The sequence below is a fragment of the Lynx rufus genome, unplaced genomic scaffold (assembly GCF_022079265.1).
Source record: "Lynx rufus isolate CCGP_SWC_20201006 ecotype Redwood Valley unplaced genomic scaffold, mLynRuf1.p SCAF_4, whole genome shotgun sequence".
Taxonomy (NCBI): Eukaryota; Metazoa; Chordata; class Mammalia; order Carnivora; family Felidae; genus Lynx; species Lynx rufus.
In genome coordinates, this window is record NW_025814856.1 from 131,455,192 (window position 1) to 131,479,125 (window position 23,934).

General features: G+C 38.2%; 1 protein-coding gene across 1 annotated transcript in view; it reads right to left on the minus strand.

Annotated features, from left to right (window-relative positions):
- Positions 1–23,934, minus strand: part of DOCK4 (dedicator of cytokinesis 4) — a 437,799-nt gene that overhangs the window by 176,894 nt on the left and 236,971 nt on the right. Inside the window, exons 12-13 of the mRNA XM_047096261.1 lie at positions 20,794–20,882; positions 2,720–2,845 (exon numbers count right to left, since the gene is read on the minus strand). Coding sequence (XP_046952217.1) covers positions 2,720–2,845; positions 20,794–20,882 — 215 coding nt within the window. The remainder of the gene's footprint in view (positions 1–2,719; positions 2,846–20,793; positions 20,883–23,934) is intronic.

Here is a 23,934-nt window from a genome sequence, read left to right on the forward strand (position 1 = left end):
AACTCATTAAAAATTTTTTATATGAATTACCTATTGAAATGATAATATTTTGGATGTGGTGGGTTAAATAAAACATATTATTACAATGAATTTCAACTCTTTGCTCTTACTCTTTTGAAAGTGGCTACTAGAAAAGTTAAAATTGCATTTATGGCTCTCTAATTACATTTCTACTGGAGACCACTGATTGAAATATTTTTGCTGCTCCTCCCCATCATGGGCCCAGAGACCAGACCATGGAACTTTCTGCAGAATTATTTGGTTTGTACGTAGCAGTGATGGAGCTTCAAAGAAAGTGACTTATATTCTTTGAAAACTGGACACCATAAGAAACAAAGTGCTGGATGGCCAACGCTTAACAACAGGGAAGGGTCATGCAGCTTGAAAGCACATGGCCAGATCACCTCTTCACACTAGGTGACATCTTAGAGACGTGCCCCTACAATAGCCAGACCAAGGCGAGAGTTTCTGCTTCTGTGTTTTCCCCGTTCCAAAAAGAGTCTGGCACTGATTACATCCTATGATCCTCAGCAGAAGTTTTGTGTATGCTCCCATCAGTGTCAAGACCTCAGATAACTCCTTCTGTAGAGAGGCAGCGACTATGTTGATGACCTTGTCCTGTGGGGATAAGCATGGGCCTCACCTGTCCTGACCCCTAGCAGAACACAAATCAATTCTGAAAGATGAGTCTAGACAATGAAAAGAAAAAAAATCATGCCAGCAGACTGTCAGTGCAACATTGACATTAGAAATGTTGTTCTCCTACAGTCTCATTGAAGAATTCAGCTCAAGTTTTCATTAGAGCCACCAGTGAGAATTAACTGACAAGTCAACATTCTGAAAATAACAAAGGGAAACAAAACAATGAACACATGTTTGGCAATGTAAAAAAAAAAAATTCCACTCAGTTTTAAAGCTGCTTTCAGCTGTTTGTGTAAATATACACACCTCTCCCTTCTTCATCGAATTTGGAAGATTAAGCAGCCACCCAAGAAAAAGGAGAAAAGAAAAAGAAGCAGGTGCTTTAAAAATCATCTCTTGGCATCACTGGCATGCGGACTTGTGTCCAAGAGGACTGATCCCCTGGGCAGGGGGACCAATGCCGCTATAATGTAGTACAGCAAAGGGACAGGAGCGAGCCTTATTCCAGAGAAAGTTCATTTCCATCATTAAAGCCAGACAAAGGCGGCATGAGCACAGCACATCCCAGACAATTATTCAGCTGGTGAAGTGTCATGTTGCTTTATATTTTTCCACTTCTCAATGATACTGCCCAGAGACCAAGCTGAGGAATTCTTCCAGCAGCTGTCTGCATTCTGTCTGAAAATATGTTTTTTATATTAGATTTGCCCATCAATTTGCTTCCCAGTGGCATGAATTTTTTTTCTTTTTTTGTTACAAAGGAAAATACCAGTTATTTATAGCAACTGAAGGAAATAATGAAGGGGTGCAGGAGCCACTGAATCACAGGCCACCAAGTCAACAGTTCTATATACACAGTCATTTTCTTTTTTTTTTTTTTTTTTTTTTAATTTTTTTTTTTTTCAACGTTTATTTTATTTTTGGGACAGAGGGAGACAGAGCATGAACGGGGGAGGGGCAGAGAGAGAGGGAGACACAGAATCGTAAACAGGCTCCAGGCTCCGAGCCATCAGCCCAGAGCCCGACGCGGGGCTCGAACTCACGGACCGTGAGATCGTGACCTGGCTGAAGTCGGACGCTTAACCGACTGCGCCACCCAGGCGCCCCTACACAGTCATTTTCAACAAGAGTAGCATGCGATGCTCAAGCAGAACGGGTCCTTAAGCCAGGTCAGGTCACCTCAGGAAACTTTCCAGGCTCTCTGTTAGCCTTCCCCGCAGGAATAGGTTTGCACAGAGACATCACAAGATGCTGCAACAGGGCAATGCCAGGCACTTTCTCTATCACATTAGGTCTTTATCCACGGCAGTCCTAGCAGCCCTCTTACAGCTGTGCCAAAGGCCCTGTCAGATGCAACTTCCTGCACTTGTTTCCACACGTGGGATTTAAACAGAGATTTACAGGATATAATTTCTAAAAATACTGTCAACAGTTTGAGATTATTTCATTTGGTCTACTTTTCTCTTGGTTGTGGAGGGTGGGATCAGGGGCACTGAGAAATACTACTATCTGGCATTTACTTGGATAGTGTGATTCTCATTAACTGCTACCTTCTCCACGTAGAAATGAACCCTCCCCCACCCCCACTTTTTTTGTCCTTTTACATTGCTAAAAGAGACCTGAAAAATACATCTCAAAGAGAACTAGGAAAGGTGGCAAAAAACATTTGGTATTTGTATATGGCTGCTGATTTACATATATATATCTTGGGTAGAAAAATCCTTTAGGAAGGTGAAGCTGCTGCCCAATAATTATTCTTATCAAAACCTGTAAGGACTTCCCCTTAGTGACTTCACTAACATTTTCTACCAAAGGAAGTATTTTCTGGATACTATTTCAGTTTTCCTTCTCATCATGGTCATAAAGAATGCAACATGGCCCTACAAGTTACCCACGCTAATAAAAATGTCAAGATATTTTTAAAAACTTTTGCTTATTTATTATCATACACCTCATTTCCTTCTTTAGCATGGTCCATTTGAACTCTTTGAAACTGACAAATTTGAAAAATTTCTCAAGTGTCAAAAACAGACATAACACCCATATGTCAACCCTCGGTCCATCCCACATCACTTACCAGGCATAATAATATTAGAAAAACCCAACTTTCTCGTTATAGACACTCCATGAGAAAATACTGATGAGTATTCTCTTCTGATTTGTTCAATGTCTCCATGCAATAGCTGTAGGGAAACTGCTAAACCTAAAATAAATGAGAGATAACAGAGTAAAAAATAGAAGGACAGAAATAGCATGAATGGAAATCTGAGCTTGCTTCAACAAGCCCACAACTATGAAGGCATTGTTAAAACAAAAGGTTAATATTCAGACAAAATCAACAGAATCTATAGGAGTAATTTCTAGAGAACACTTTTCCAACTTGACTATTTGGGTTTTCCCTTTTCCCCTGTTTAAAAAGGTTCATAGCAACTGGAAAAAATTTGAACATAACATTAAGAAGTGTGACTTCTGGCCCCTACACCCTCTTTTCCAGCCCCCTACCAGATGAAATGACCCCACTCCGATACTCATGCCAGCAACTGATGACTGCTACCTAGCCCTAGAGGACACTGATCTCAAAATGGGAATTCTAATTTCTTTGAACTCTATAAAACCTATGAAGTTAACAATATCATTAAGGTGTACACAAATCTAAAGTCATACAATAATTCAAGGATTTTAAGGATATTCAGAGATTTTCTTAAAACTTAAGTAACAAAGGTTATTATAATGAAAGTAAGATTATATTAATACTATACACATTAGAAACTCATAATGGCATTATTTTCTACTGAGAAGAATTTAGCAGGATGCAGGCCACAAACAAAAAGGCATTTAGTCAGTAAAGTAGTAAAATTATCTTTAAAAAAAAAAAAGCCAATTACAGTGACATTACTACAGTGGGATATATAAAAGATGAATGACACATTTCTCGTAACTTATTCCCCCAACTCCCAGGCAAGAAGTACAGAAAGGAAATTAATGCTGTATTTTTGTGAATATGTTTGTATATTTCTGAGATGCTACTTCTCTTTCTGTTTTTTAGTTCCCTACTGTTTTTCTATTATTTTAAATAAGAAAGACAAATAAAGAAGGAAAAGAAAGGAAAGGAAAGGAAAGGAAAGGAAAGGAAAGGAAAGGAAAGGAAAGGAAGGAAAGGAAAGGAAGGAAAGGAAAGGAAAGGAAAGGAAAGGAAAGGAAAGGAAAAAAAGGGAAGGGGGTTCCTTACTTACATTAGTGATAGAAAATGAAGCCAATCAAAGGGGACTTATTTTTAAAACTTCCAGTCATAATTAACCTGCACACAATTTTAAAATGAACCTGGATGGTGGAGTTAAGAGGATGATAAATCTATACTCCAAAGATTCTCTACCTATATCATTACTTACCATGTGCAAGTTACCATTCCCCATTCATCATTTACAGTACTACAATGCTCTCGCAAACATGAACCATAAGCATGACAACATTCATGCTGGAATCAAAAAGAAATGCAAAGCTTATTTACCACATATCTACATTAGGATTTTCCTTTCATTCTCCTTCAACAGTAAGAACAACAGAAGAAGTGTTTTGTTAGTTTGTTTGCTTGGTTTTCCATAAAGTGGTTAAAACATCAGGAAATTTTGTTTAAAAAAAAAAATAGGCTCATAGAGAAGATGGAGCCTTCCCTGGGGTTCCAGTCTGATGAGGTATACCCAAGGGGCAAAGATTTAAGAGATGAACGGCAGGACAGTACTGCATCATTATGTCCTCACACTTTCTGGTGTGTGGGTCTAAGAGAATGTGTCAGAGAGTTGTTGTCAGAATTTGGTTAAATGTGGCAGGTACTCAGGAACTTTAACTAAATCTTCAAGCCATTTTTACCTATCTATCCTTTATCTCCCTCCCCGCCCCACTCCATCTGAGTTGGGAGACTGAAGGCAACAGAATGGAGGAGCATCTGTCCCTCGATAATCACAAGGAATGAAGGAGGGGGGAATAATTGGTCTGGATGGTTTGATGGCGACACAGTTTGTGTAGCTTTGGGATACTTTTATGTGGTGCTATTGGCTCCTTTTAAAACCCAAAGGCAGGAAAATGAAAACAAACTAACATGTGTTGTAATCCATCTGTCCCAGCAGCTATTTCTTCCTGACTCACACTCTCCCACTACCCCCACCTCATTACTGGTGTTTCTGTTCTCTTCCCACTTCTGTCCTTTTGCCTCCAAAATACTCACCCACACCATCACCATTAACATCATCAGAAGCTGATATATGTAGAAGGGCAGTGCATGCCAGACATGGTACCTAAGAACAGTTCCTCATGCTGGGGAGAACACTTCAAATCTGGGGTACTATAAGCTATGCTTTCACACAGAGAGTCAGATGGACTTAAGAAAATTCTTGAGGTCCTACGATTTTTTGCAAGTGAAGATCAATTTACTAGGACTTCTCATCAAAGGATCTAATCAGAGACACTGGCAACATAATGTGTAAAGTAAGAAAAAAATCTGAAGGGAAATGAGAAGCAAAGACATCATGCTATTCAGTGTAGGGGCTAGAAGAAAGAAAGTGACTAGGATTCTGGTTTTGCCCTACTGGAGCCAGAATTCATTTAACCAACAGTGATTTTTCTTTTTCTTTTTTTTTTTTAACATAAACAATACTTAACAAGATAAAACAATGAAAGAAGAAAAGCATTCAGTCAGAGATAATGCTTAAGAAAATCCAAGATGGGTTAAAAAAAAAAAAAGCAAAAAAAAAAAAACAAAACCCAAAAAACAAAGAAAATAAAATCCAAGATAGAAAAACAATATGTGTTAGGGAAGAACATGGATATAAATACGAAAAGAGAAATACATCAATGTACTCTAATCAGTAGGCGCTACAGAGATGAGAGGAATGCAAAAGGGTAGAGTGGACCCATTCAGGGGAAAACAGGGAGGAGCCAGCTAGTAGATAAGGGAAGGGAATGAGAAAATAACAGAGGAAAACAGACAAAATACTATGAGGGAGAAGGAAAATCTTGCATTTACGAGTTGAACACATCCTAAAATTTGGTTAGAAGGTATGGCAGTTTTCATTCTGGAGGTTTAGTAGTTATAGATTAAAGGCCAAGGTGTAATGATTTCATTTGTCTTGCCCAGTGAAACCAATTTGGAGGAGAGGGGAAGGTACTATCATTTTGAGGTGACTCAATTTCTTCAGACTAAAGAGCTCACTGATAGTCAAGAATTGGAAAGGCCAAATGAACTGAGGGCTTCACCATAATGTACTTGGCTCTTCCTAAATCACCAACTCAGTTTCCATAAAAAAAATTAAAAAGAAAAAAAAAACCCAAAACACTCAACATGAAACATTCAAGCGTGGGTATACTTTCAATAAGACAAAGAAAAAACATGATATAGCAAGAATCCAAAAGGGCTAACACACAAAGAGCTTTTGCAATACTAATTATTTTTCAGTCAAGGAAACTCTAGATCCTATTTTTATTGTGTCCCTTAATTATCATGACAAAAATCAACAGGATGGAGTCACCAGAACAATAAGAAATAATGCACTAAGATGAAGAAACTACTCATCACTACAAGGGAGAGACTCATCAAATATTCACCCATTCCAATTAGAAATTGGGTTAATCCTGAGGATTAGCCCTATCCTTTCAGGAGTGGTAATTTATGACACAGGGTATGTTCACAGAGCTGTATTTTTTTCTCTTCTTTTCCTAGTTAGCCAACTTCTCTAGCCTCATCTTACTTGCTATCTCTGGAGCTGGGGCCACTTCTAAAATTTTATGTGCTGTGCACTGGAAACTAATGTAACACTGTATACCGATTACACTCAAATAAAAATTTTTTAATTACATTAAAAAATAAAATTTTATTTGTACACTATTTTATTCCAACCACAATTCAACCTGCCCACTTTGGGTATGGAGAGAACTTCCAGTTTGATAGGAAGGTGGAAGGTGGGATATAAGGATATATATGATACTGAACATAAAACATGCACATATAAATAAAACATAAAGCAGAATGGGCTAAGCATATGCTAGCAATATTAAAATAAGAAAAAATTACTGAGGGAATTTGAAAGTTCAGGGAAGATTAAAAAAAAACAAACAGGAATTTATGACAACCAATAAGCTGAAGAATTAGGTTAGATTTTTAATTTTACAAAATATATAAATAATGTTTTACAATCACTTTTTTCCAGTCCTTAATATACATACCAAAAATTAAATTGCTAAGGGAGAACTGTTCCTCTTATTAAAAGAAGCGATCATTAAACTGAACATTTTTATCTGCCTAGATGTTTAAGAGCCAATTATAATGATATGATATCTAATTTTAAACAAAGGCATAGAAATTAATTAATCTAGAGTCTGTCACAAAATAACCTATTTCTCATGCTCAGCATACAGAGCAGTAGTGTAGGAAAGAAAGGCTTACTTTCTGTAGAATCAAATGTGGTTGATTATTTGGTAGCTCTAATTTCACAGGAATTGAAGTTAACTCAATCCTTAAGATGGTTCCTTTTAAATTCATGAAATTCTGCACTTTTATATAAAAATGCCAAGCACAGCATGATTTGTAAGTAGCAGGCAAAATTAATTTTAGACTATATCAGCCATTTGCCACCAATGAACCAAATAACTTGTAGCTGTGAATTTACAGCAAAGCAAAAATAAAAAATGACAAATACATTTGATAAATACATGTTATGATTAAGTGTGAAAGTTAAGAAATATATCATAGAGCTTCATGACTCTGTCAAATGTTAACTTCTCTGTGCTTTGGTTTCCACATCTGTAAAATCAAGTGAATAGTGATACCAACTCCATAAAATACTTTGGGTGATACCCGGCACAAAGAACATGCTCAACAATGTTAGCTGCTGTTACCAATGCCTCGACTATTATTACACAACATCACTGTTTCTGTTCTTGTTCCTCCCTAACATGAATATCAACAAATTACCTTCCATCAAAAAAATGTTCAACATTCCCTAAGTGCCATACACAAAGACGATATTCCTTTCAAAAGGCACACCCACTTACCACTAGTTTAAGCCAAGTATTGTAAATCTTCTGGATATTTGAATGATGAAGTTCTATGGGGAGGCCTTGGGGGCAAATCTGTCTATCATGTACAATATTCAATTACTGGAGATCTGACATAGACACAAATGATCAATACAAGTAGAAAATGGTGTACAAACAGACATACGTGAAGATGGGGAAATTCCTAATAGCACATGGGAAGCCAGAAAAATAAGCAGTAGTCCTGGAGGCCATAATTAATTATTGTTATTCTAAATGCAACAAGAAGTCACTGGAGAATTTGTGTTTTAAGAAAGTTTTCTTAGTGTTCTTTGGAAAATAGGGCTGGGAAGGTAAAAAGCGGAACTGATGAGCACAACTGAAGGCCATTACAGATATGAAGGCAAGAAATAATGGAGGGTCATTCTGATATGGTTGCAACCAAGATGGAAAAAGTGATAAAGAAGCTATATGTTGCCATAAAAGAATGCATGTCTTTACGGTATATTACATGTGAGGGAATGAGGGAAAATAAGGAATCATGGTAGACTCCTGAGTATCTGACCTGAGAAACTATAGAAAATGGGGCTGTGTACTGGGTTGGGAAGTTTAGCTAAAAAAAAGAAAGGAGTAAAGCAGGAAAGAGGTTCCTGGGTGGCTCAGTCAGTTAAGGATCTGACTCTTGATTTTGGCTCAGCTCATGATCTCACAGTTCATGAGTTTGAGCCCTGTGTTGGGCTCTATGCTGATGGCTCAGAGCTTGTTTAGGATTCACTAGCTCGCTCGCTCTCTCTCTCTCTCTCTCCATCCGTACCCTGCTCATGCTCTCTCTCTCTCTCAAAATAAATGAATAAATAAATAAATAAACTTAAAAAAAAACAACTGCTGTGAGTTTTTTAAAAAAGAAAAGAAAGGAGGATAAACAGTCATCAATACTGTCTTTTATAAATGCATAATTAACCTTCAGCGGTGTTTTTTATTTTTCATGAGGATTTGGATCATGGTCACTTGCTTTCAGCCTGAAGAACTTCAGTATTTCTTACAAAGCACATTTGTTAGCAAAAACTTATTTTTGTCTTGGAATGTCGTTATTTTGCCTACAGTTTTGAAAGGTAGTTTTGCTGGGTATAAGATTCCTGGTTGACACTTTGGTGGACTTTTTTGTTTTTTAAAAAACTTTCAGCACTTTTAATATGTTATCACTGCCTTCTGACCTCCACTGTATTTTATGAGAAATCAGGTAGTAATCTCCTGGGGGTTCCCCTGTATATGATGAGTAGTTTTTCTCTTGCTGCTTTCAAGAATTCTGTCATTGGCTTTCAGCATTTTTACTATGATATATTTGGGTGTGGATCTCTTCCTACTTATCATACTTGAAGTCAATGAGCTCCCTAGATGTACAAATAAATATTTTTCATCAAATCTGGGAAGTTTTCTGCCAGTATATCTCCCAATACTTTTCTTCCTCCTTTCTCTCTCTCTTCTCTCCTGGTATCCTCATTTTTTTTTTTTTATGTTGATGCACTGATGGTATATTTTTCTAAGGTTCTGTTCATTTTTCTTCATTTTTTTTTTCAAAAAAAAACTCCCACCCTTTTCTAAAATCTACACTTTTTTCTTGAATTCTCAAGAATTCCCACAGGCTTAAATTCCTGAATACTCTGTTTCAAATAAAGTCATTTCCTTACAGAAGAGCTTCTGAATTTTCTCTCCTTATGGGCTGCCTCTCTTCCTGGGCTAAATCTTTGACCCCTTATTCCAGAGTTGGAGGTGGGTACAGTAGTCTATTCTTTACAGTCACGCTCTTGCTTCATGGACAAGGTTCAAGGGGCAAGGTTCAAGTTTACTGGGGCAGTAACTCCGATTTTCTCAACTTGTCTCTCTTCATGCAGCACCTCCATCCAATGAGCAAGCTGGGCAAGGGCAACTGCTGCCCCAATATTCCTGGCCTGTTGTACCTCAGGCAGAGCCACTGCCCTATGAATGGGGGCTGGGTAGAAGGGAGGCCCCCTAGCTCTCAGCCACTTTGGCTGGAAATTTAGCCTCTGCATCTCAGAGCTAAGGGAGTTGAAAAATGCAAGGAGCCATCACCCTTCAATCAGACACTGTATCCCTTGACTGAGAGCTCAGGGAAGAAGCAGCCCCATCTTCTCAGCCACACGTGCCTGGAGGTGAACTTCCATCATGCTGAGCAGGGGCAGGTGGAAAGGAGGAAGTGGGTAGTGGCACAGGGTCACCAACTCTCTCTGTTCTTATCAAGATTTAGTAGGACTCTTGAATAAGTATCTCTTTACATGCTGTATGCTCTTCGAAAAATGTTCTGATTTTAGCACTCTTTAAATATATGATCCTTACCAGTTGCAGCTGTTTCAGTTTGGGGTGGGTCTATGCAGCTCCCCATGCTGCTCTTCTGTAGCAAAACTCTAAAGACACTATTTCTTGACAGTATTTTCATCCTTTGTGTTTGGGAGGTAGGGGCTAAGGGTAAAACATAATTGCTAGGACTTCTAAACGTGAACTACCAAATCACAACCATCATGAGGTAGCAGCAAAACTTGCAAAAGAGAGTATTATTAGATTCTGTCATAAAATCACCTTCAGTCAAATCTGCTTATTTATGAAATATTTCAGACCTCATTATTATCAGAGCAAGAATTTTTACTTCTATTCCCTCTCATGTGCTTGATTTACAAAATCTATCATCAGAGTTTTGCTTTGAGTATTAGGATATTATATGTGGGGTCTATGAGGTAAGATAATTGGCTTTTAAAATAAATACACTACAGGCATTTATCTAATGTGGGTCCAACTCAAAGCCAGAGAGAACTTCCAGGAGTAGATCCTGGCTGCAGCAAGTAATAAAATCCTGGTGGGATCAAGCGAGGTATTCACACAGAGAGGTCAGAGACAGGATCTATCTCACGGTCTCTGGAGTAGAGGAAAGAAAGGAAGCCAAATATCTAGTAAGAGTGCTGTCAAGTGAGATAGCACTGTTGGAAAATGAGTCAATGGAGCAAAAGCCAGAAGCACTAGGAAGACACTAGAGCGTCAAAATGAGCCAGATTAGAGAAAGAAATAAAATGGGCGTGTGACAGCACTAGAAGTCTACTGAATCATTAATGACATGATGGAGGGGCCTAGCTGCTTCAATCCTCTGCCAGCAGAACCAGATTACCCAAAGGACAACTGTCAGTTAACACTGCCATCTTGAAAATCTAGACAAGGTATCATTAACACTGCCAATGCTCAAATTTGAGGATGTATCTATTCTTTCAGAAGTACTTTCAAAGCTAACTTAAAGTGAAAGAAAGAAAGAAAGAAAGAAAGAAAGAAAGAAAGAGAAAGAAAGAAGTAAAGAAAGAAAAGAAAAGAAAAGAAAAGAAAAGAAAAGAAAAGAAAAAGATAAAGTAAAAGAAAATCACTCTTCTCTCTTAGTAGTCACACCTCTACTTCTGACTTTTAATCAGTATTATACAGTTTGTGAATGTGCCTATTGCTATTTCTTTAAATCAACTTAACTCTCAGACGATGCAATTTTGACACCATTAAGGATAATCAAAGGGTTTGACTATAGGCTCACCTTCTGAAAATCAACTCCCTGTGATCTCTGAATTGGTAACCCTGTCCATTGGGAGGCCTGTGTTCTAACATGTAAATGGGATAAGTATGTGCAAATACTCTTGTAATTATAATTGCTAGCCCACAGATATGCTATTTCTGGTTTTGGGAAGACTTCAATGTCTTCTTTAAAGAAGTGGTTAGCCCATTGCTCACAGTTATAGCAAAAATAAGACTAAAGGAATACATAATAAGTTATCGAACATCAACCTAAAACACTTAAGAGACGTCTGAAATTTTTTATTTTCATTGAGTTTTATCCAGAAAAGAAAATTACTGACCAAAAATGAGGGATGGAGAGTGGCCCACTGGCATATACTGGAAGCTGTAATTATAGGAATGGATGAGACCATTCAGAGGGAATTCACATTTCCTTCTTAACATTGGAAAATTTCACCTTGAAATTTCTATCCTTATTTTATGATTTTTGGATATCAACATTTCAATGGTATATACTGAGGATTCGGTCAAGGTGGAAAAGTGGTTTGTTTTTTACTATTATGCAATAATTATTATTATTGTAATTTTTTTTTCAAAACACGAAGCACATAATAAGCCAGTGGCTGAAAGCTACTTTTTAAAAAATGTATACTCGGGGCACCTAGGTGTCTCAGTCAGTTAAGCATCTGACTTCAGCTCAGGTCATGATCTCGTGGTTTGCAAGCCTGCAATGGAGTCTGTGCTGACAGCTTGGAGCTTGGAGCCTGCTTCAGACTCTGTGTCTTCCCCTTTCTCTGACCCTCCCCCACTCACACTCCCTTTCTCTCTCAAAAATAAGTAAACATTAAAAAAATTTTGTTTATATGTATACTTATGCATACTCATATTTGAGTATAACTTTTGATTTTTTAATTTATTCAAATACTTGCCTTTATAAACTGCAAATTTTTTCTAAATAGCAAATTTTCCTAACAATATTGCTAGTGATTATATCTAAGTTAGCAAAATACAGGTAATTTAGAGAATAAAATCAAGCTCTAATCAGTACTTCTATTAGTTTATACTTTGTTTCTCTTAAATATAGCATGAAGCGTTAAAAATGTATTTTTTAAATTTATTTATTTTGAGAGGGAGTGAGAGAGAGAGAGAGAGAGAGAGAGAGAGAGAGAGAGAGAGAAAGCATCTTGGGAAGGGGCAAAAAAGAGGGAGAGAGAGAACCCCAAGCAGGCTCTGTGCTGACAGACACGCAGCTCAACCACAAGACCACGAGATCATGACCTGAGCCGAAATCAAGAGTCGAACACTAAACTGACTGAACTACCCAGCTGCTCCTAAAAACATCTTAGAGTATCATTTAATACCCTATTTTGAGCTCTTTTTTTTTTTTTTTTCTTCACGGTCATTCAAAGAGAATGGTTTAAAGTGTAAATGGTTTAAAGTTTAGATTAAACTGAAAAGCTAGCACAAACGCGTGCAGTACAGCCTGGGTTTCTTTTGTTATAAAGGCCATCAAAAGAACTGCCAAAATAGGAGTAAGACCTATAGATAAGCACGTTACATCAATGTTAATTTCCTGATTTGATCATTGTATTTTAGTTATGGTCCCAGGTCATACAGTAAGTAGAGGTAGAGAGGAATCGTGCCTATACTTTGTTCTCAAACAGTTCAGGGGGAAAAATGTATGTGTTGTGTGTATGATATATGTATATATATTTGTGTGTTTGTGTGTATTGTATGTATACTGTGTATGTACACACACATATTTACAAACATTAAAGGCACTGAAGCAACCTTAGGGATTATACCAATTCAGTAATACTAAATAACTAGAAAGAGAGAAAGAGAGAGAATGAGTGACTGTGAGGGAGTGAAGGATAAAGCAAATGTAGTAAAATGCTAGCTAACCTTTGAGAAATTAGGAATGCTTCCTACTAATCATGTAACTTTTCTGGAAGTAAATGTAGTTGAAAATTAAAAAAAAAAAACTTTAGAATAAAAAAGAGAGCATGGTTTAACAATTAGGGAATATCAAAGGTGCAGAAAAAGGTCACATACTGCATTTCCAGCCAAATGATGATGCCAGTAAGTACCAGCTTCTTTTAACAATATTAGAAAGCAAATTTTCTAAATGCAGTGTTCAAAATTCAAAGCATCAAAAGAGTTCTCGAGAATTATACTTCAATAATATGGAGTTAAATGGCTGCATTGCTCTGTAAGGGGAGGATGCTCAACCCCAAAAATGCAATCTGTCAAAAGTCTCTTTTCACTTCAGCCAAACAAAGAACAATGTTCACTTCCTGCACAGAATTAAACTGCACTCCCTCCATCCAGAGCCTCTAGATGGGCTCCTCATCTAGGTAATTCCTTTTAATCTGCTGTTGGGGTTACAATGTACAATTGGCAGGAATGCAACCACGGATGCTCATCTTGCTAAGGCAAAAAAAGAAAAAAAAAAGACTGCAGAAAGTGACCTGATTAGTCAATATGATTTCTTCTAGTTGTAAACTACATGTGCAAACTATAGGAAATAGGATTTCATAAATACTCAGATAATAGGAAAAGATTTTGACGTTTCTCTCAGGACACATTGAACCAGAGCCAATGATTTTTACACAATTTACTTCAAGTCACAGAACTGAATTTGCCTCAGTAAATCACAGTGGCTCAGTCTTAGTTCACATTCCTAGGATTCAATTGCTAACATCTATCGGAGGTGACATTTATAATAACCATTTGCTCAGCAAACCAAAACCAGGCTCATTTTCATGACTATTTTTAGAATTTCAAATTCTTACAATATTACTTTTGGATTTTAAAATTCCCACAGAGCACAATTTTGGAAATTTCAAATTACTCAAGCTAACTAAATCTAACCATAGATTTTTTTTTTTTTCTCCTTAAAGTTAAATGGATCTCTTCCAATTTTCTCCCAGTTTCGAAACTCAACAAAGATAGTGGTTAATGTACCTTTGCAAGGTAAGTTTTAGGTAAGGGGCAGGGGGGTGGGTGGGGGGTGGAGTCAGTTAACTAGACAAATCCCTTTATTTATTAAATAGACAAGATTACAATTCTAAGAGATAGGAAGACATCAATGAAGCATAAAGGACCTGGAAATTAGGCGGTAGAATGTGTTTCCAAAACTAATTTCAATGTTATTCTTTTTTCTCTTTTAAGTACCAATAACCAAGGAATAGTGGGAGGAAAGCAGGAAAAAACCCCATACTTTGTTGAATAAAATCAGTTCTCTTGAAAACCTCTGACTGTACTGCTTCCATTCAATCACCAATCCCATAGTCAGAGGAGAAAACAATGGAAGTCAATATATCGACCCACTGGGATAGTTTGAATGTTAGGCATCCCAATCTCCAATTTCAATTTTGTATACCCTTGCTTCCTCCACTATGTTTAAGGAAGTCATTAGAGAGCCTTCCTTCCAATAATAAAGCCAAACAGCTCCTGAATACCTCTCTTCTCATAATTGTCTTTCTACAAGAAGGGGAATAGACCAAGGTGACATCAAGCAATGATCTACCAAGACTGAAGGCTAGAAACTTCAGTGGCAAGACCAGAGCAATAGAAGGCAGACAGATGCTGGCTACTGGCAGCTGGCTGGGGCTCAGACTGAAAAGAAGAATGGGGAAAGGTGATCATAAGAACAGGAAAACAGGGCTCTACAGTAGAAGTCAATCTACATATTACAATAGGCAATAAAATGGAGGATGGATTCTGCCAAGGCTGGAACCTTTTACATAGGGCTCTACAGTACAATGGTTTCTTTCGCTCTTTCCAAAGATGCAACAAGTAGTTTTTCATTTCAGTATGTTGGTTGTAAAGAGAAAAGGTAGCATTCAGGGAATAAGGTGGTTTCGATGTCACTTACTGGTAGTCTCACTCAGGATTCCAGCAAGGGTAAGTGATCCATAGGTCAATAAAATTGACAAAGCATGTGGAATATGGGGAGCACGTCTAAGCACCTAGAACTTTGCAAGGAAAAAGATGTGCTGCCCTTCCTTCCTGGAGCTAATCTATGTTATCACAAGGAAAACAATTAAATTTAAAAGACCTGGGAAGAGATATTAGCAATCAAATCAGCAGAGATAAATGGAAAAGACCAGTTCAATGATCCAACCTATCAATAATCCAACTGTGTTACTCTCAAAGTCTTCATTAAGGAGATCAAATCAGGATCCGTTTTGAGAAAATGAAACAAGGTGACCCAATGATGACTCCAAAGAGGGAAAACAATAATAGCTAACAATGAACAGATACTTATATGCATCAAGTGTTGTGTTACATGCTTTGCCATATGTTTTCTCTTTCAATCCCTCTGAAAGCCCTTAGAAGGTGCTATTACTATTATCCCAGTAAAACTGGGATTCAAACCTAGGGCATCTTATTTCCAGAGGCAAAGCTCTTAAAGGCTACACTCTCTAAAAAATTACTCTCATATATAAGCAGAGAGAAATGTGCAGTTTGGCTTTAGTGGAACCCTGACCTCATAGGATACAGAATCAGTTATGTTAGGAATCTATCTGGAGGTATAAATCAAAGCCCACCACTGAGACCTTTACCATGATCCTAGAGGCAACTGGGAATCACATCAGAGTCTGGACAATGATATTTTCAAATAATGTAAGAACTGAGGAATTTTGTTCGCATAAAGGCACACTGGAAAGAGGAAAGGGTTCGGAGTCCATAAGGAGTTGGCAAAGAAATCTACTGGAGCAGATCAACACATCCTGCTTACTCAAGACTGCATCTGTGACAGCAGGGACAGTAAGGCAATCCATGGGAAAAACTGCAAGCTGGGGCTAGTTTCATATGTGTCTATTCACACAGGAGGTCAATGAAGGGAAATTAGGAGTAGAGGGACTCTCCCTTGTGGGCAGAAACCACAAGATACGTAATGGCTACAAATGTGTACCATTAAATACCCACAGCAGGAAAGGAGCAAGGCATAATGAATCATGTTTGTGAGGCATGAAAAGAACTGAAAAAACAAAACAAAACAAACATTTAAATCAAGTCCACGACAGCACTGTCTAATAGAAATACAATTTGAGCCACCAATTTATATTAAAACTTTTCTAGTAGCTATGGTAAAAAAAAAGTAAAAAGAAACAAAATTAGTTTTAGTAATGTATTTTATTTAACCCAATGTCTCCACGATGTTGTCTTTCTTTTTTTTTTTTTTAATTTTTTTTTTCAACGTTTATTTATTTTTGACAGAGAGAGACAGAGCATGAACGGGGGAGGGGCAGAGAGAGAGGGAGACACAGAATCGGAAACAGGCTCCAGGCTCTGAGCCATCAGCCCAGAGCCTGACGCGGGGCTCGAACTCACGGACCGCGAGATCGTGACCTGGCTGAAGTCGGACGCTTAACTGACTGCGCCACCCAGGCGCCCCTGATGTTGTCTTTCAACATGTAATCAATATAAAATTACTGATGGGAAAAATTATTGATGGGATATTTTATGTTTTTTTTAAGTATGAAGTTTTTGAAATCCAGTATGTATTTTTATAATGACAGCACAGCTCGATCCCAGTGCAATAAGCCTCATATCTACTGCTCAATAGCCACGTGTGGCTAGTGCCCAATGAACTGGATAGCACAGGTCTACAGGGTATTTAATGATAAAAAATAGTCCATGGTATCATGAAACCCAAAAGGTTTAGAACAAAACTAACTAGGATTTGCCTAGAAGTCTACCAATAAATTTGGCAAGATTAGCTTAATTTTTTTTTTAACGTTTATTTATTATTGAGAGACAGAGAGACTCAGAGCGTGAGCAAGGGAGGGGCAGAGAGAGCAGAGACACAGAATCTGAAGAAGGTTCCAGGCTCTGAGCTGTCAGCACAGAGCCTGACGCGGGGCTCGAACTCACAAACTGCGAGATCATGACCTGAGCCGAAGTCAGTTGCCCAACCAACTGAGCCACCCAGGTGCCCCAACTTTAAAAAAGTGGTATCTCTGAAATCTTACTGAGTGTTTGTTTGCTTGTTTGGAGCTGCTTAAATGACATTTATTAAAACTTTGTATTAACAAGGAAGATGAAAATGTCCTAATCAAATTTTTTAAAGCAATAAAAGAATACACAATTATACGTATGCAGTTAGTGACAATACACACCACCCCCCAAAATTACCCCGAAAATCTAGCCATAAAGACTAGAAAAGATGTTTGTAAAAAATGGAACCGTGAATGTCTTAATCAGCCGCAGAAACAGAACCAAGAGGAGATGAGAGACAGAAGTGGCTCAAGCAATTGCAGAGGTTGGCTTGTCCGAGATTTGCACAGTAGGAGGGGCAGGCTGGAGAGTGAGGGAAGAGTTGATACTGCAGTTCAAGTGGGAATGCAGTTCAGAGGCAAAAGTCCCTCTTCCTCCATGGGTAGGTCAGCTTTTTTCTAGCAGGAACTTCAAATGATTGGATACGGCACACCCACATTACAGAGGACAACCTGCTTTGTTCAAAGTCCGCTAATTTAAACATTAATTTCACTTAAAAATAACTTCAGGGAACACCTAGAATAATGTTTGACTAAATATCTAGGTACTATGGCCTAGCCAAGTTGACACAAAATTAACTATCACAATGTCCTAGGGTTTAATAATCTCTAATTTACAGTTTTTCATTAGAAAGCCTTTCATCTTTTTTTCCTTTTTCGAATTTTTATTTCAATTCTAGTTAGTTAACATCCAGTGCAATATTGATTTCATGAGTAGAATTCAGTGATTCATCCCTTACTTACAACACCCAGTGCTCATTACAAGTGCCCTCCTTAATACACCCATCACCCATCTAGCCCATCCCCAGTCATCCTTGTCCAATAACCCTCAGTTTGTTCTCTATTGTTGAGAGTCTCTTGTACTTTGTTTCTCTCTCTTCTCTCCGCTTTCTCATGCACCCATCTGTTTTGTTTATTAAATTCCACACAATAATGAAATATAGTATTTGTCTTTCTTTGACTGATATGTGTTGCTTAGCATAATACACTCTAGTTCCATTCATGTTCTTGTAAATGGCAAGATTTCATTCTTTTTGATGGCTGAGTAATATCCCATTATATGTCCCAATATATATAATATCCCATTATATATATACATATATGTGTGTGTGTGTGTGTGTGCGTGCGTGCACACACACACATACACACACTTCACATCTTCTTTATCCATTCACCAGTTGATGGATACTTGGGCTCTTTCCATAGTTATTATTGATAATACTGCTATAAATATCAGGTACATGTACTCCTTCAAAACTGTATTTTTGTATCTTTTGGGTATATACCTAGCAATGCAATTTCTGGGTCATAGGGTAGTTTTATTTTTAACTTTTTGAGGAACCTACATATTGTTTTCCAGAGTGGCTGCACCAGTCTGCATTCGCACCAAAAGTGTAAGGGGATTCCTCTTTCTCTGCATCCTTGCCAACACTTGTTGTTCCCTGTGTTGTTAATTTTAGCTGTTCTGACAGGTGTGAGGTGGTATCTCATTGTGGTTTTGATTTTATTTCCCTGATGATGTTTGATGCTAAGCATCTCTTCATGTGTCTGTTAGGGATCCGGATGTCTTCTTTGGAAAAATGTCTATTCATGTCTTCTGCCCATTTCATTGGATCATTTGTTTTTTAGGTGTTGAGTATGATAAGTTCTTTATAGATTTTGGATACCAACACTTTATCAGATATCAGAGTTGCAAATATCTTCTCCCATCTGCCTTTTAGGTTTGTTGATTATTTCCTTTACTGTGTAGAAGCTTGTCTATCTTGGTGAGGTCCCAATAGTTCATTTTTGCTTTTGTTTCCCTTGCCTCTGGAGACGTGTCTAGTAAGACATTACTCCAGCAGAGGTCACAGAGGTTGCTGCCTGTGTCCTCCTCTAGGATTTTGATGGTTTCCTGTCTCATATTTAGGTCTTTCATCCGTTTTCAATTTATATTTGTGTATGGCATCAGAGAGTGGTTCAGTTTCATTCTTCTGCATGTTGCTTTCCAGTTTTCCCAACACCATTTGTTGAAGAGACTATCTTTTTCCATTGGATATTCTTTCCTGCTATATCAAAGATTTCATTGACCTTAGAGTTGGGGTCTATTTCTTGGTTTTCTCTTCCATTCCATTGATTTATGTGTCTGCTTTTGTGCCAGTACCATAATGTCTTGATGACTACAGCTTTGTATTGTAGCTTGAAGTCTGGGACTGTGATGCCTCTAGCTTTGCTTTTCTTTTTCAGCATTACTTTGGCTATTCAGGGTCTTTTGTGGTTCCATACAAATTTTAGGATTGTTCGTTGTGAGGTACATTTAAATTAAATCATTTGGTCCATACACAACTGGTCACAGAAAAAGTGAAGACAAGTATACATACCAGTTTCTGAAGTATAGAACTTCATGATATATTCTACTATCTCCTCCTGATCCTTTAGGGACTCTGCCCTCATGGGCTCCAGGTCTATTGTTTATTTAGTGGTCGATGTATGACATTATGTGAATGAGATAAAACCCAAGTTACCTCCCCAACTCTTGGGAAACGGAGGGGAAAACTGACCTCACCACTCACTACAGCCTGAATGCTGCCATAGGTGTGACTTGTGAACACTTAGGGCTGTCCCTGAACCAGAAAGTTTCTGTCTGCAGTTACTTTTTCTTTGTGGGTCAGTTTGGCCTAACAAGATATGCACAGGTCTGAGAAAAAGGTGGTCTGAGTTTAGACTGTGATCTTCTATATTACCAGGCAAGTTGGACTAGAACATAAATATCTATATCCCAATTACTTTAAAAGCCAGTCTTAAAAACAATGCATTCAGTTCAAATAATAGATTACCTAATTTGAAGTTTTTTGACATCACTGAAAGCATATAGCTATGTACTTTATTTTGTTGCCACATGGTTTGAAGCGGGGACAGGGAACAAAGAATGTTCACCAAGTTTTTGTCCACTAAGCAAACTTAAAGATGTCACTATATGCTATGTAATATACTCTATGAATTTATTAGGATAAGACTATGTACCACATATTATACACAACTTGCAATGCTATATATTTCAGTTCCCTTAATAAGCATGCATACATTTTTCTGCGTATGCCACTGCAGTTTCATTTACCCTCTTATTCAATTTCAATGCATGAACCTGAATATTTATTCTCCAGTGCATAATGATGCTCCCAGCTATAGGCAGTGAAGCATGTTTTTCTTGGACCTTACTGACCAATTTCCATCCATCAAACCTATTCCACACAACAGTCAGGAACCCAACCCTATCTGTCATTTGGTTTTTAATAACTGGTAACAACTAAGAGGCCTCAAGACTTAGTATTTTTAAACAAATTCAGGTACTCTGCTTTGTTTCAAACCAGAACAGGATACACTTTTTAAAGAGAGTTATAGCTACAAGCCTATCAAAGCACAGGGAGACATACGAGAATGTTGACTGGACATTTTTTAAAGTTACGAAGTGAATGCAGACATAAACAAAAGGCAGTTTGCTTCCTTCTTACAAAGATAAATAAAATAAAAGGCCTGAAATGAAAAGTGGAGGTAGAGTCAGCCAGCCCCCCACACTCACCTGCGTTGGAGCCTGTCAAATTGTAACGTGCGTTCAGCTTTTTGATGATGTTCTCGTGGATTTGGTACCACTCGCTCTCTGTGTTACACCTATGAAAACATTAACACTCTGTTAAGCTTGGATGATGGATGAGATCAAACAAAGATCTTAACAGTACCCCTGCTCTTTTTGGAATGACCACCATAATGAACTTCCTTAAATCTCCTGGGGAGTTCCCAACAACCAGTCAGTTTTAGCATAATTGCCCCATGATGAGCAGGGTGCCCGTATCTGGTAAATGCGTGACCACCTACTTTAAGCCAGAAGTGGTTGTTATAAACTCACAGATGATGACAGTCCCTCTCACCACAAAATCTCAAGAACAATGTACACAGTGGAAGGCAGGGCAGACTAAGATTCAAACCCTCACTATTAACTGAGTTATGTCTTTGGGCAAGTTATTTACCCTCCCTGTGCCTAGATTTCTTCATCTGTGAAATGGGGGCAACATACAACAATTGAATAAGCTTGGGCTTAGGATAATGCCTGGCATATAGTAAATGCTCAATGACTGTTAGTTCTCATTAGTGAGTTTCCACCCACTGTAACATAACTAAATTTGGCTAGCATCAAAGTGCAACAAATCAAGCAAAATGCAACTGAGGTTAACACAGGTTGCACTGGGGTGATTAAAAATACCCTTGCACGGGAGGGTAATTAAAGTCCTCCAGCTTTTCTTCTTCTGGGCTAAAAGGCATCGTTCCATCTTCTTACTTTAACAGCCATCTCTACCTTGCTCTTTCAGCTCTTGTCACTTCCTAGTTTATGTCCTATTTGTTCGCATGCTGTAGCTCACCTAGAAAACTTTGAAGGTTCTTGAAGAATAGATCCTGTAAATGTGTGTCCCCTCAGGACTTTGAACACCATGGGTGCTTAAAGAGCATGAGCTGCATCAGTGAATGGATGGATGGCCCTCTGACTGGCAACTCCTCATGATTCCTAAATGTCAAGGTTGGTTACCCCTTCTTACTGCCATTAGGCTGGGGACAGCCTCCCTCATCTGAATATGCTTAGAAATCACTACTATTTTTTTTGATAGCCACAAATGCTCCCTCCCAAGGGTCCTGAATATCAAACTTCTATACACTATCAATCAAAATGTTCCACAGATTTATATTCCTTGTGATCTTTGTCTGTAGCTGACACTCACAATTTGCTTACATATTTATTTAATTTATCCCCATAGGCTTTTCCAGGATGAACATGACAGAGGTAATTTTCAAGCCACTTAACAATAGGGTACCAAACAGAACAATGAATCTTAGAAGGCTGGGAAATTAAGATGAAATGAAACCATTCCACCTGTCCAGCTGTAAGACATCAAATTGCCATTGAGCAGATCCTGTCTCTAGTTTTCTTATTTCAGGTCAGTGTGGAAGTAAGAAAGATGGTTTGCTTCCTATTAGTTAAGTGACTCCAGAATTCATGCTTTTCACCTATAAAACTCCAAGTAAAATCAAAGCTCAAGTATGTGACTGAAATATCTTCCAGGCTCAGATGAGGTATTTGTTACTCTTCTATATTTAAGTCCCAGATGGGTTAGGGATTCAGTCACATTAACAAATAGAGATTTCTTCCAAATTATTTCTAACAGGCACTTCCTTAAAAATGTTTTACTATAATCACACTTTCTTCTTAATCTACAGTGAGTGTTTTGATTGGCTAGCATTCCTCCTGCAACAGATTCATAATTTGCTGACGTGGCATTTTTAAGGGGATCTCTCTACCAGCAAGAATAACCTAAAACCTTATTTGATGCTTATAAAAACACAGACAATAACAACCACAAAAAGCAATACAATTTATTTTTATGAGAGTGAGCATCTCTCATAGGCAGAGTTGGAACGCCTGGGTCTTCTTCAGCTAGCTGCATAATCAAGGCTGATGCATGCAACTGTCGGTCCCCAGCGTTCTCAATGGCAAGATAAATATAGTGCTTGCTACCCACACCTGGAAAGACTGCTCAGAAATGATGAGACTGTGATTGTGAGAATTTTATTTTCTTAAAAAGCAATGCCACACAATAGCATCATTATCACATTACTAGACAGTGGTGTGAAATAACACCCGAAAGCATAGGGCTCGGTACGTGACAGCTCAAGTTCTGGAGTCAGACAGTCCTGATTTCAAATCTGGATCCCACTCTCATGAGCCTGGTGACTTTGGGCATTATCTAGCCTCTCTGTCCCCTTATGTGGAGCACAGAGCCAAAGCATCTGCTTCATGGGTATGTCATCAGGATAACGTGACGGGATACATGGAAAATACTTAACACAGTTCCCTGCACATAGTAAGCACACAGTAAATAGTGGTCATTAGCATTAGAATTATTTCAAATGCATTGTATTGTATGATCCCCAGGAGGGTTTGGGAAAAGATTCATAGGTATCAAAGATTCAAAGTATCAAGGATTTAATCCCAGCCGCCAAAATTGAGGGCTGCCACGTGATAAAAAGAGTAGTGAGCTTTACTACCCACTTGTTTCACCCTAAGTTTTCAAGTTTAAAATCAAGGTCACATGTTTTATCCTTCTTTAAAGAGACAGAGTTTCTGTTCCTAAACCACAGGCTACAGACAAATCTTTCTCAACTAATTAGCAAATGTGTAGCATAGGTCCTGGGGGCACTGGGTGGAGAACAGATAAATCCATGAAACCCTCCAGCAGTCCTCAAAAAGCAATTTGAAGTCTATATCCCACAGGCAGTCGGCCACTTGTATTAACCTACGAAAACTACTGGCATACATTGGGTATATCAACTCCACAGATAGAACGGAAACTGAAGCACAATCATTCATGGATACGGCCAGCAGTTTGGTCCTCAAACCAGGAATGAGGAAACCCCACGCTCACTGCCCTACCTACCCCCACCCCCAGGGGGTGAGGACATCCCTGTAGATCAACTCTCAATTTCTAAAAGTGTGGGGAGATGCTCAGGGTGGGGTGATCTGAAACCATGTGCATTTAAAAAAAGAAAATCAACTAACTTAGGATTTGGGATACATTAAGTGATTTTCTTAGTGGAGTGCTGTGAGTTGAACTGTCTCTCTCCCCTCAAAAAAGAATATTGATGTCCTAAGCCCTCCGAATGTGATCTTATTTGG